Raw genomic sequence first — 13,930 nt, forward strand, 5'->3', positions numbered from 1 at the left:
TTTGAGCATGTATAGCACATAACTGAATCATGTGTATCTATGGGCTTTTACTGAATACATTATTTTTAACAGTACTTAAAATATACAAAGAAACTCTGTTTTACAGCATCACTTTAATGATAACACTTATTAAACTTTTTAGAAGACAGAATACAGTACATACGGTAGTGAAACAAGAAACATAGCTCCGTTAACACCTTTGGAAAAAAAATCCGTTAGTCTCTTCTGTTTGTTGCGGTTAACCTTTCCTCCCTTCACGTTGAAACTTCTTGTCACTACCACGCAGCCGAGTTTCGTAAATGAATCTTGTCATCCGCGACTTCTGGGCTTGCTTTCGTACGTGACCGGTAATTGACACCTGAGAAACAGCAAGGCTTTGCCGATTTTCCGATCACTAGCAGTTTGAGTTTTTCGGTTCCCATCATATTAGTTCCCAGCTTCACTGAAACCCTTTCTCTACTTGTTAACTGTTCCTCACAAACCACAAATGCCATATTGCACAGTGAATATTGCACAAAATTTGAGTTACAGAGTATTTTTTGCTTCAAGGGAGGAAATGTTTGCTTCGAGAAATAGAGAAATTTGTGTAACCGAATTTCGAGTAATAGAGAAATAAGTGCATGTGAAGAATAGGACAAACGGCCAGAAAATTTAAGTTACTTTGAGATACTGAAAATTCGAGTAATGGGTTCGAGATATCGAGGCTCGACTGTATTATTATTCGTATGTATGCATCATAAATGAGAGTGATTAGGTACATTTTCTTGTAACTGTAGATATGTATGCCTTTTACCCTGTCTTTTTTCACTTAGACCATGGCGCAATATATGTGATGAAATCCAAGAATTAAAAAATCTTCCTATTTTTGATTTCTTTAAGTTGGCAGCTATGATAGAGTATTGTAATCTTAATTCTATTACAGTACTTCAAATAAAGATCCATTGTAATTAACTGTTGACACTACACTGCCTTTGTAATTCTACTCATCCACTGACCATGAGAAGGGTACCAGTAGGTAGTTAAAATATTGTGTAATACAGTATATAATTTTAATCTGGTTATCTTTCTTAGAATGACCAAGCTCGATAGCTGAAGTCGCTTAAGTGCGGCCAGTAACCAGTATTCAGGAGATAGTGGGTCGAACCCCACTGTAGGCAGCCCTGAAGATGGTTTTCTGTTGTTTCCCATTTTCACACCAGGCAAATGCTGGGGCTGTACCGTAATTAAGGCCATGGCCACTTCCTTCCCACTCCTAGCCCTTTCCTGTCCCATCGTCGCCATTTTAGTGATTTTTGTTGAGTGAGAAGTATTAAATTTGAATAGAAGTTCAATTGTCATGACTCTTTTATTTGATTGAATATCACTTTTGTTTATGGGGTTTGTATTATTTATTTCGATCTCGGTTTACAGTTCTTATTTCTAATGTCCTCTATTTGTTCTTCAAGTTCTTAAAGGTTATAAAAATTATTTTCACCCCCTTCTTCAGATGACAGATATCTACAGAAAGTGTCTACTGCTGCACTTGCCTTAGCACTGGTAGGCATCACTTCACTGTGCTCATCTTCTTCTTCATTGTCACTGGTGGGAGACTCGGATGCTCTTTTGTTCCTCTGCAGTTATCACAGAATCATCCACCTGAAGAAAATCCTCAGTAGTGCAGTTTGACTGGCAGGCAAGAGTTGGGATGATTCTTGAAGAATCATGTTTTCAAGAAACAATTTGAGATCGTAGTCTGCTTCACAGCTTTCCAAGACTTTGCAATGAAGCGAAGCGCATCCAAGTTTAAAACTTCCAGTGATGCTGGATCCTTTCCAGCATCCTTAAGGGATAAAATATGCTGCACCAGGTTCCTCCTATAAAAACATAAAGGAGTGTATAATACCTAAATCCATAGGCTGCAGTTTGCTTGTGCAGTTAGCAGGCAGAAATTCTAACTGTACGTACGTTCCTCAAATTAACATCCACAGGATGTGCAGGACAATGGTCAATGAAAAGAAGGATCTTCTTATTTTGCACTCACATTCTGTAATCGAGAGCAGCTAACTACAGTCAAGAAAGGTCTGAGGTCATCCAAGCATTATGGTTATCATAAGCAGTTGGTTATGATTGCACATTCTTGAAGCAACAAGGCTTTTTAGATTTCCCTATCACAAAGGAGTGGAGCTTTCCAGACCCATCAGCATTGGCTCCCAACATCACTGTGAACCTCATTTTGCTGTTTTCCCACCATGGCATTTATCGCCTTTGCTGGGCAACACACTGTAAAACAGCCCAGGTTAAAAATGTTCCTGGGTTTGTACTTGTTGGTCAGCTCCTGTAATCTTCCATTGATCCACTCTTCCACAGTTTCATCACTAACTGTGTTTGATTCCCCACAAACAGTTTGTTATGCCTTTTCCTAAATCGGTCGATCCAGCCATTGGATGTGCTGAAATTTTCGATGCCAAGAAAATGGCCAATTTATGTGCATTTCCCAAACAAAAAAAAAAGCCTCTCCATGCTCCAATATGGTGTTGATCTTCCATCCATATGACGTACTCTGTTCGTCTGTTTATCATGTCTGTATTTTGCCCATGCAAAACTGGCCACCCTAATTTCAGATAACCGAGCTCGATAGCTGCAGTCGCTTAATTGCGGTCAGTATCCAGTATTCGGGAGATAGTAGGTTCGAACCCCACTGTCGGCAGCCCTGAAGATGGTTTTCCGTGGTTTCCCATTTTTACACACCAGGCAAATGCTGGGGCTGCACCTTAATTAAGGCCACGGCCGCTTCCCTCCCACTCCTAGCCCTTCCCTGTCCCATCATCGCCATAAGACCTATCTGTGTCGGCGCGACGTAAAGCAACTTGCAAAAAAAAAAAAATTCAGATAGACCCCCATCCTAAAAACACATCCATACATATATACAAGAATAAATTTGTTGGTCAGGCAACCTGCTCATCAGAATTGTCAGGTGTTTTGCGTAAATTTGTCGAGTAGGCAATCTGCTCATCAGAGTTGTCATACACTTCGCGTAGCTTCTCCTGATATTCGTAATCGGCTAGTTTCAACTATATGTTGTCTCAAAGTGTGTTCTGTCTGGTTTGGTCATCATGCTGTGGTTACACAAAGCGTTATAGGTTGGTTGCGTCACCTATTTACTTTGATTCTTTTCTTGTCTCGAATAGCCTGACGTGACATAAATGGCGGGAAGCAGAAAGTGTCGCAAATGTAAATTTCAGGATTTTAATGCATTGCAAGCACAGGGAATCTGAGGGCACCAACAAAAATGATTATAAACGACTCAAAAACCTAAAATGTGGTAACATAAAAGAGGGCTAAGAATGTAAAAATAAACCCTCTTAAGAGCCTGTAGTCAAATTATAGAATTGATTATATGCCACAAAGAAAAATTTGTTGATATAATCTATTAACTTCACTTACTGACTGCTCATATAAATCATATATATTGAGTTATAGTACTTTAGATAGGCCCATTTTATCATTCAAAGGACCTTGTAAAGCACAATGTGGAAAAAAATTCCTATGAATGATTTTCGTAGTTATGTAGCACTATTTTCTTCATTCTGAAATATGTACAAGGACTGACTCGCTCATTTTTCATGAAGAGCCTGTAAAATTATTTTGTATATGAAATCTCAGATATGAATATTTTTAACAGGGAAACAAAGTTATGCATTGTTTGTTAACTATAATTTCCTGATTTCATAATACAGTTTATTATAATTATCTTGACTTATTTATCCCATGTAAGTCAATTCTTAACACACTGAGAAAAATCGATATAGTGTTAATTTCTTTTCCAGGCTTCCAAAGTTGCTGCAGAAGAAACAATAAAAAGCCTTGAGGAACAAATCAGAGACATAGATACTGCCCATGAAATTGATATTTTACGCATTGAAAAGGAAAACGAAGAAAAATTTACTGTGCTTTTATCTGAAATTAGAAAGGAAGAATCCACTGGAATAAAGATTCACAAGAAAAGAAAAAGAGATTCCGTTTCTTTCACTGAGATTCCTCCAGAGGTACTGGAAGATGAAGAGGTGTCTTTTGAAGATGACACTTCTGCTGACCCAGATTGGAAGAAGACTCCAATTTTCCGGAGACTTCATAGGCTTAAGGTTAATATATTTCTTTATTCAATTTTCCTGATAATATATTTAGAAATCTCAGTCCTAAGTATCATGATAATACTGCATTTTATGTCTTTGATTAGAGGTGTGTGTGGGGTTGTAATTTTGTTTTCTTTTAATGGCATTAACCACTCCATTTCAGATGATTCTCTTTCCAGTTTTCTTTAAATTTCTTGTGGCAATTTCTAGCCGAGTGCAGCCCTTGCAAGGCAGACCGTCCGATGAGGGTGGGCGGCATCTGCCATGTGTAGGTAACTGCATGTTATTGTGGTGGAGGATAGTGTTATGTGTGGTGTGTGTATGAGTTGCAGGGATGTTGGGGACAGCACAAACACCCAGCCCCCAGGCCATTGGAATTAACCAATGAAGGTTAAAATCCCTGACCGGCCAGGAATCTAACCCGGGACCCTCTGAACCGAAGGCCAGTACGCTGACCATTCAGCCAACGAGTCTTTCCAGTAAGATGATGTATCTGTGATAGGGACGAAGAACCTTCACCTCATCCGTGCCTCTCCTCACTAATTAATAGAGCCATTTCTGTATCTAACAAAGAATCCTTCAAAGAAAAGAGAACCGAGCTTGATAGCTGCAGTCGCTTAAGTGCGGCCAGTATCCAGTAATCGGGAGATAGTGGGTTCGAGCCCCCCTGTCAGCAGCCCTGAAGATGGTTTTCCGTGGTTTCCCATTTTCACACCAGGCAAATGCTGGGGCTGTACCTTAATTAAGGCCATGGCCGCTTCCTTCCAGTTCCTAGGCCTTTCCCATCGTCGCCGTAAGACATATTTGTGTCGGTGCGACGTAAAACAAATAGAAAAAAAAAAAAGAGATAACAACTCACCGGACCCCACAGAAAAATGCAATATTTTCCAACAGGTTTTTCTACTTTAGAAAATCCAACATATATTTAATAACTAGACGTTCCGTACATTTACAGACTCCTGTTGTTACCGAAAGTGGGCGGTAATCATCTACATTTTCCTTGACTCCATCTTTGAAAACCGGGACACGTTGACTTCTTTCTATTCCACAGGTACAGTCCCAGTATTCATGGAATGGTTGAAGAAAGCGCAAAGAGAGGGAGCCAGGATGGCTGCACAGTTCTTCAGAATACTTGCTGGCACTCGATCAGACCTGATCACGGCATGTGGTCTTGTTTGCAGAAGGCTCTCCATAACTTCACTTGTTGAGATATACAGGTTGGTTAGAGGACAGAGAGGGGTAGTTCACCTTGAATAGAGCATGTTCTCTTCTTCATTAGGGGCAGAGAAGTTATTTTTAAATTTTCTGTTGAAGGTGTCTGTAATTTCTTGTGGTGTGGAGACTGCCATACCATTATGTTTAAATACAGATGGAGCTCTGTTGCAACCGTTACTTCTCAGAAAATTCCACAGTTCCTTGGAGTTGGTGTTGAGACTGTGAATATAAGAATCTTAGGAATCTTTGACGGCTGTTTAACCTTGATCCTACTCAGCCTGTACTTTGCCCACCCAGAGTCGGTTGGATTTCTTTTCCATTTTTGGAACAGGCGGTCTCTCCTTCAAATCTCTTGTACTATCTCCTTGGTGATATTATATATTGTCGCTAAGCTGGTTATATTTACCATTGGTGTGGTTTTTTCTATGCATTGGAAGAAAATTTTCTTCCAGACTTGCGCCATATCTTGTTTAGGTCTATACTGCCGGTGAATTTTGAGGTGAGAAGAGGGAGGCGGTTTGATTCTATAGTGGATAGATCGTTCCAGTTTGTTCGGGAAAAATTATAAGCTGTTCTAGGATGGAGTTTGGGGGATGGTTTTGTATGGGTCAGTGTTGCAAGAATTGCCTGATGGTCACAGAATCCAGGAATAATATTAATGGATTGGTTGAATTATGGTATGTTACTGAGGAAAAGATCAAGGGTTGAGCATTTTGTTAGCATAATGCACGTGGCTTCAAATGCCAATTGATGAGGGAAAGCGGAAAGGAATCTATTGCCGAGGGGGTTATTTGGAGCAGAGCAGCATTTCTGGATCATATAATTTCCAGGTTGAAATCACTGACAGTGTAAATGGCATTGTAATTTTGTTGTACATGTTGCACACGCTTGAGAGATAGGATTAGTTCATCGTTCATATCCGGGGATGATTTAGGGGCGTGATAAATTGATCCAATAAGGAATTTGTATTTGTTGCATGTCGCTTCTACCCAGGAGTGGGGCCGGTCATTATGGAACAATATCAGCGAGTCAGGAAACACTTCCGAGTCATTTATTTTGCTGGACAACTGCTCATTGACACTTACGATGGTCAGGTCAAGGCTATCAAGCAATGCTTGGATATTCTGTAACCATCGAGGTCACATAATGCTGTGGGCATTGATGGCAAAAAGTGATAGATTTTTATTTACGTATGTACATTTAGAATTATTCACTAAGTCACTGGGTGTATCACAGGTTGGAAGTAACTAACCTTGTGTTTTAATCTGTATTGAAAGTCTATTTAATTACAATAAACAATGTTTTATTATAAACCACCTATTCAATACATTAAAATGTTATTACATTTAGATTTTCACCATTAATATGAAGTTATAAACGGGACATGTTTCGCTCCCTTATAGAGCATCATCAGCCAATCTAGAATCTCAAAGATTGGTTTATGTTTACAACTATTGACTTAAAAACTATTTGTACATTTTACAATCTTAAACTTATTTTACTAATATCATAGAAGGTAGAATCATTGGTAGTGTGCCTTATTAACTAGAACTTAATGGTGGAAAAGTTGATAAAAATATATTCATTTAAAATCATGGTAGAATAAGTTTGCTCTCAAATATTTACAAACATTTGGTTTGTCTAAAATCTTGAAGAATGATTTGTGATTCAATCTTAAGAAATTATGATTAGGTCATAGATATTTAAGGTTTAAAACATGAGATCAGGCTAAAATTTTATGTTATCCTTTGAGGGTAAGAGTATAAAATTCTAAGATTTCGTCATCTTGTTGATTGTAACATGTGATAGGTTAAACTTTAGTCTTTACGAAGTTTGAACTTTTGCTGTCATTTGACACCGGTGATGTTGTTGATTGAGTATGTATTTGTTGACATCAATGACCAAAGCTTTGAAGCAATGAATTAAAATATAGCGTAGTTAAAAGGGGCGTGATTTGGCGAACAATGTAGCTACAAGTTGTTAAATAGGCTATTGCTTGTTGGCATGTCCCTCCAATTACTGCTTGTCTGTCTGGTGTTGTCTAAAGTTGCATAGTAACTCTATACATTATCAATTTGCTAGTGAGGCAAGACTGGGTAACGCACTGCAGCGTTAGACTTGCCACTCCCCCTTTGATTTGAAACTTTGCTGCTAGATGTCACTATATGAGCTGAAAGTAGTTGAGTTCACTCAGTAGGAATAGTTTCCATGGGTTGTGTCCATATTTTCTTGTATATTCTCAATGTTTTGCTGGTTTTAAACATGTACATACAGTGATTTTCTTGCAGACCTTTTAAAGACTCCTTAACCCCTCAGCGTCGCAGCAATTTAAAGCGCTTCCTACCCCGCGGCCGGATGAGATTTCAACTACGCGCGAATAAAATACATTGATTCACTCAAAGCGTTACTACAAGTACAAAGGTAGCCCGATATTCACGAAATTTGGCATTCCTTATGAAAGAACTATGTACATGCAGATAATTACATAATTATTTCACATTTTCATAACAATTTAGTTTCGTGTGATAGAGTTCGAAGCACTCTTCGAGACAGAGACCCAAGTCACACTCCTGGCAGCAGTACATCGACGTCTTGTTTTCGCTGTCTTTTGAACACACGATACAGAGTCTCTGAGTTTAGATTTCTCACTCTTGGGTGCTAATTTCCTGATAAAATGTCTTTCCTGCAACCTTGGAACTCTATTATCTGATGCGTGCCGGCCTTGAATATTCCGCTCCACGCCCGCCCGAGCGAGCATATTTTGTAAACAAACCTTCCATCAGCTGAACCCGATAAGATATCTGCTCAGTGTTTGTCCTTGTGACTTGTCTGAATATTACTAGAGAATTTAGGAATCCAAATTCACTGTTGAAAACTCCCGTTTGACCTGTATAATTATCTATAGTCTCCTATACGAAATTTCCAAGTACCGTACTGGTTCCTCCTCATCGTCACTCTCATCATTTACCGTTGCATCCGCCACAGCCACATCATCTATTTCATTATCACTGTTACTCATACTGCCACTACTACTTCCGACTAAACTTTCATCTGAATTATACAACATTTCAAGCACGTTACTGTCACTCAAACCACGGCTGAGCGCGGCGCATCACACGGACTGATGAAGCGGCAGCGGGACCGAAAGCAGCAGGACCAAACTGAATGAGGGGAATAACAAACCAACTCGATACATATTTCAGATGAAAGGTCAAGACATCGTCTTTCAAACGAGATATATACCATGAACAACTGGTTCTCGTATCGTATGACAGAAAGCAGCACCGACGCCTACATAGAGCGCTCGTGGAGAGTTACGAAAATATTACAAGCTGAGAAATGAAAGCAAAATACAATAAATAAACGGCACTCTTAATGTAAAATTAGAGCAAAGAACATCATGCGAAAAGACAAACCTCTCGTATCATCATTTCTTTATTTTATTCCGTGGGAGAGAATTAAGCAAACAGACTTTTAAAAAAAGCAGAGATTAGTGCTCAGACTTACTTGACAAATACTTATCCTTGTGAAAACAACTACATTTTAACGATTATCAATTCTTATTTACAACACTAATTAACCCGAAAATGTCTTCTTGAAAACAAAACAATTTGCATATCCACAACTCCAAAACTCTTCGCGCTATAGCCATAAATGCAAAACCATGTATGTGTCTATACCACGTATAGAGGTCGGCGGCTACGGAAGAAAAGAGGGTCTATACCACGTATAGAGGTCGGCGCTGAGGGGTTAATATATTGTTTTGTTATCTGTGTTTATCTCAATTCTTTACCATTTGGTAGTTTTAATGAACAGTACTGGATGTTGTGGAGGTTCTGCATCAATACAGTCTTGAAAGCAGGGTGCAGCATCTGTCCCATAGATTTGGGTCACAAGGCACTGTGCTCTCAATGTTGACACACTGCATCAATAAGACAGCAAAATCATTGCAATGAAAGGCTCCAGATACTTTAATTGCCTGCTCATTTGGGATGGATGGTTTTTTCCTCCAGTCATGATTTTGAAAAGGTCTAACAAGAAGGCTGAGTTTGAGGATGGTTTGCCTCCAGGGCCAGAAGTTTTTATGAACCCCAAACCTGGTTACATAATTACTGACCTCTTCCTGCATTAGTTTAAAACCCATTACGTGCCCCAACACATGCCCGGAACCAGTCTGCTGATTGTAGATGGGCACTGCAGCCATACCAACTCTCTGGATTAGTGTCTTTGGCAGAGGAAAATGATGTAATCCTGTTTGTTTGCCACCATGTTCAACACATGCAGTGCAACCTCTAGACTGCACATTCTTTGGACCATTCAGGTAGTATTTGCAGTTGGCGGCTGATACCTGGTTTAGAATACATCCTAACAGAAAGCTGACGGGATACCAAATGGGACCATTGATCGGTGGAACTTGGAGAAGGCAGCATCTGCTGAGAATGCTGTGAATGGGTTCAAAACTATGGGTATAATTCCTTTGATCCCAGTGCAGTTTCAAATCATTTTTCCTCAATTTCCATAAATGTTTCAGACATTTCATGTACCTTTTCATCTGCCAGCTCAAGAGACAAAGGACCCCAGAAACTCTGTCCAAATTCCCAAACAATGTCAATTCTTCGCCAGAACCTTCAACATCCAAGGCCGTAGAAACCCCAAAATTCCCATATAGTGAGAACGGATTCCGAAAATCCTCAAATTCGAAGACACCAGAAATTCCTTCGTGCAATAAGTCCAATTCCCTCTCATAAGAAAGGAAATCAATCACGTTGAGTGCCAAGCGGCCCCATTTGGGTACGTGAGGGTAGTCAAGTTTTTTAACTTCACGTCCCCATATGGGGTCGTACGTTCATTCGAAATCGAGAACAGCAAAAACTGATAGGAATATAGCACTGAAAGATAAGTCGCTAGCTGAACTCTCTTAGTGCCTGCGAACCCATTTGGGTGCGCAGTAAGTGTGTGTTTCGAAGCTGTATAAATCCTCTTCCTTACATCTGTTGGCCGTCTATTTAAATAAGTGCATAGTCTATCCTTTCATTCGTCAATTCCTGTTGTGGCGCTACCCCATATGGGTACGTCAGGAGTGCTTTGTAGGGTGACAAAGTCATTGTCTATCTCGCCCATGGAATGTTTATGTAAGTGTGCAGTGTTGTGAGTTTCCTTTACCTTTGTCACTATGAGTAAACTGCGCAGAACAATACTTAGTGCAGATAGTCTGGACGATTTATTGAACAAGTCGGACAGTGATGATGTAGATGAAGTAGCTTATGTAGTTACAGTGATTTTGAACCCAGTACTGAGCATATAGCAATCTCGCACTTTCATCTACATTGATGAATTACGTTCTCCAGCATACACTTCCCGACTGTAGGCTATTGCGGGTTTCCAAGCCACCTGTTGCAACACTTTTAACCTACTTCAATCGTCTTCAGCAATATAGTCATTGTTTCCCATGTTGCACAATCATCACTGCTAGGCTATGTGTACAGACTGTTACCCGAATTAAAAGTTATACAACCATAAATGAAATACATATTTAATCTTCCCTAACTGCAAATTCTCTGCATAATATTACATCCTACATGATTTGCACTACTTTATATAACAAAATTTTATACAAAAATTTCCTAACCTAAAATTGGGAATCGTACTTTTGTACGGCCCGTATATAAACAAGCTAACACGTCTCTCATAGTCAACAACATATAACATATCCCTACAAAGGAAAATGTAAGTATGGCCGAGCGTCGGGACATAAACTCCTGTATAAGTGCAACCCCATATGGGGGTGCGTGAGCATGTACAATTCGTAATGACCAACACGACCCCATATGGTGTTGCAATATTTGACCTACTACACATAATAAGTTAACCTAATCATCATCATCATTTCCCTTTATCCAGCTGTAGCCAGGTAGGGGCAAATATGGTTCCTCTCCACTTTCTTCGGTCTTTCCACCACTCCTCCTCCAACACTGTGTCCCAGTCCAGGTTTCTTTCTATAATGCTGCGTTGGATGGTATCCTTCCATCTCAATCGAGGTCGTCCACGGCCTCTCCTTCCTTGGATTTGCATTTCCATCACCTTTTTTGGCATTCTTTCGTCGCTCATTCGCTTTATGTGCCCAAACCATCTTAGTCGGCTCTTCTCTATTCTATCATTCATTTTTTCCACTCCAATTTCTTCCCGGATTTTCTCATTCCTTATTTTGTCTCGTCTACTCTTCTGTATCATACTCCTCAAGAATTTCATTTCGGCTGCCTGTATTCGACTCTCATCCTTCTTTGTCATTGTCCAAGTTTCTGCTCCGTAAGTTGTTATGGGTACGTAATACATCTTGTACATAGTATCCTTTGCTTCCATTGGCACATCTTTGTCCCATAACATATTTCTTACACTATGATAGAAACAACTTCCAGCTTGAATCCTTTTACTAATCTCAGCATCCAGTCGAGCATTCTCCATTAATTCACTCCCCAGGTATTTAAACGTTTCCACTACTTCCAGGGGCTTGTCTGCAAGTCTAATCTGACCTTTCCCTTCTTTCTCCCCTCTCGTCATAACAAGAGTTTTACTCTTTTCTACACTTATTTTCAATCCACATTCTTCAATCTTCCCATTCACCACATTCAACTGTTCTTGAACCTTCCTGTCGTCTTCTCCCCAAATCACAATATCATCTGCAAATAACATCATGTTCATTTCTCTTCCTCCATATGCTGCTTTTGCTGTTCTCATGATGTCATCCATTACTATTGTAAACAGGATTGGTGATAGAACACTTCCCTGTCTCAGCCCACTAGTTATTTTGAACCAACTTGTCCTGCCAACTTGTGTTTGCACGCAACTACAACATTCCTTATACAATGCCATGATCATTTTTATTAATCCCTGTCCAATTCCTTTTTGCACCAGACTGTCCCAAACTTTCGTCTTAGGGACACTGTCATATGCCTTTTCAATATCAATGAATGTCATCACCATATCCTTCCCGTACTCCCAATGCTTTTCCATTAGTTGTCTCATAATGAAAATGGGCTCTATTGTTGATCTTCCACTTCTGAAACCAAACTGATTTTCCTGTATCTGCTTCTCAAGCCTCAACCTTATTCTACTTTCCAGTATTCTTTCCATTATCTTAGCAACATGGGATATTAGAGTAATTCCCCTGTAGTTCTTCAAAACTTTCTTATCACCTTTCTTGAAAATTGGGATGATTATTCCTTTTTGCCAATCCTCAGGGACCTCCTTATTCTCCCAGACATTCCTGAGAACCCGATATGTCCACTGCAGGCCTACAGCTCCAGCTGCCTTTATCATCACTGAAATTTCATCTATTCCAGCAGTTTTTCCATTCTTCATCTTTCTAAGTTAACCTAATATATAAAAAATATATCTTCATTTCAGCGATCACTTGCTTGGTTGAGCCTGTGAATGTTTTGGCACCAGGGAGTAAATCGATGATATTAGCTCACGGCACTAGACGGCAGTCTCATGAATTTCGGTCTAGCACTCAACGTATTAATTAGAATTAAAATTGTTTGCTGAATTCATTCTCTAATAGTACGTAACATATTTGGCATATGTTTTGTACATATTCTCCACACTAGATCTTATAACAGTACTTATTTCTATGAATAGTCTTATCATTTTGAAACCATAGCCTACCGTACACAATAATGTATCTATGTATAATGTAGCCCACATCAGGGCTACACTATCCCCATAATTGCTGGTTGGGTAGTAGTTTCTGAATAAGTGTGGGTAGGAGAAGGAGACACAAACAAACAACATAAAAAGCACCAAATGAAACAAGCGAACACAGAACACTTACCTTAAAAATCTCTTCTCCACAGAAAGCCCATGTCTAAGTCGTACTGTAGCACAACCTCAAAAATAAGAGGTGGGAAAAAATAATAGTTTGCTACCCTGAGGACCAGTTTCATACTAAGTCTACTTAAATGAGACAAAATCAGTGAATTATAAGTATTTAATGCCAAGGTGCAGTGTGAAGGGTAAGTAAAAAACAACTAATTTCAATAAAAATGTAAAACAATTAACCAGCAGGTTTAAACTTATATCATTGTATGTTCAAAGTAATTAAATAGAAGTAAGGCTAAATGAAAAGAAATTAAACTGATTTTGAAACTTAAATTTAAATCCAATGTACCTTAAACTAAACAGAAAATATAAACTGGTGATAATCATAGTGGAGAATTGCAGTGTAGAATTTTAGTGGAGCCGTCCTTCAAAAATCTTACAACCAAATAATTTAAACATAAACTCTCTTGTTTTTAAAGTAAATTACAATTCATTGTATAACATTCTTGGGATCTTGACCAGGGTAAAAGGGTTTACGACCCGGATGCATGACATTACGAAGCTTGAATTTCTTAATTTTCACCTTAACCACTTGAAGTACACCATCAAAATAGCAATTAGATACCCAAAAAGGAGGTAGCTTCACAAAATCACAGAAGCAATACACAACATTACAATTAATAACCACTCAGAATCTAATACAGCCTTAAATTCACATTACATTGTACAAAACGTTCACCTGTGAACTTATCAAAATAGAGGTAATGTGTACATTACATAGACTG

At 39.1% G+C, this 13,930-nt stretch overlaps 1 protein-coding gene across 1 annotated transcript in view; it reads left to right on the forward strand.

The window, feature by feature from the left end:
• The window catches only part of Klp3A (kinesin-like protein 3A), a 343,005-nt gene that overhangs the window by 292,171 nt on the left and 36,904 nt on the right, over positions 1-13,930 (forward strand). Inside the window, exon 18 of the mRNA XM_067139235.2 lies at positions 3,807-4,121. Within this exon, the coding sequence (XP_066995336.2) occupies positions 3,807-4,121 (315 nt within the window). The remainder of the gene's footprint in view (positions 1-3,806; positions 4,122-13,930) is intronic.

This window comes from Anabrus simplex, chromosome 2 (assembly GCF_040414725.1).
Source record: "Anabrus simplex isolate iqAnaSimp1 chromosome 2, ASM4041472v1, whole genome shotgun sequence".
Classification (NCBI taxonomy): Eukaryota; Metazoa; Arthropoda; class Insecta; order Orthoptera; family Tettigoniidae; genus Anabrus; species Anabrus simplex.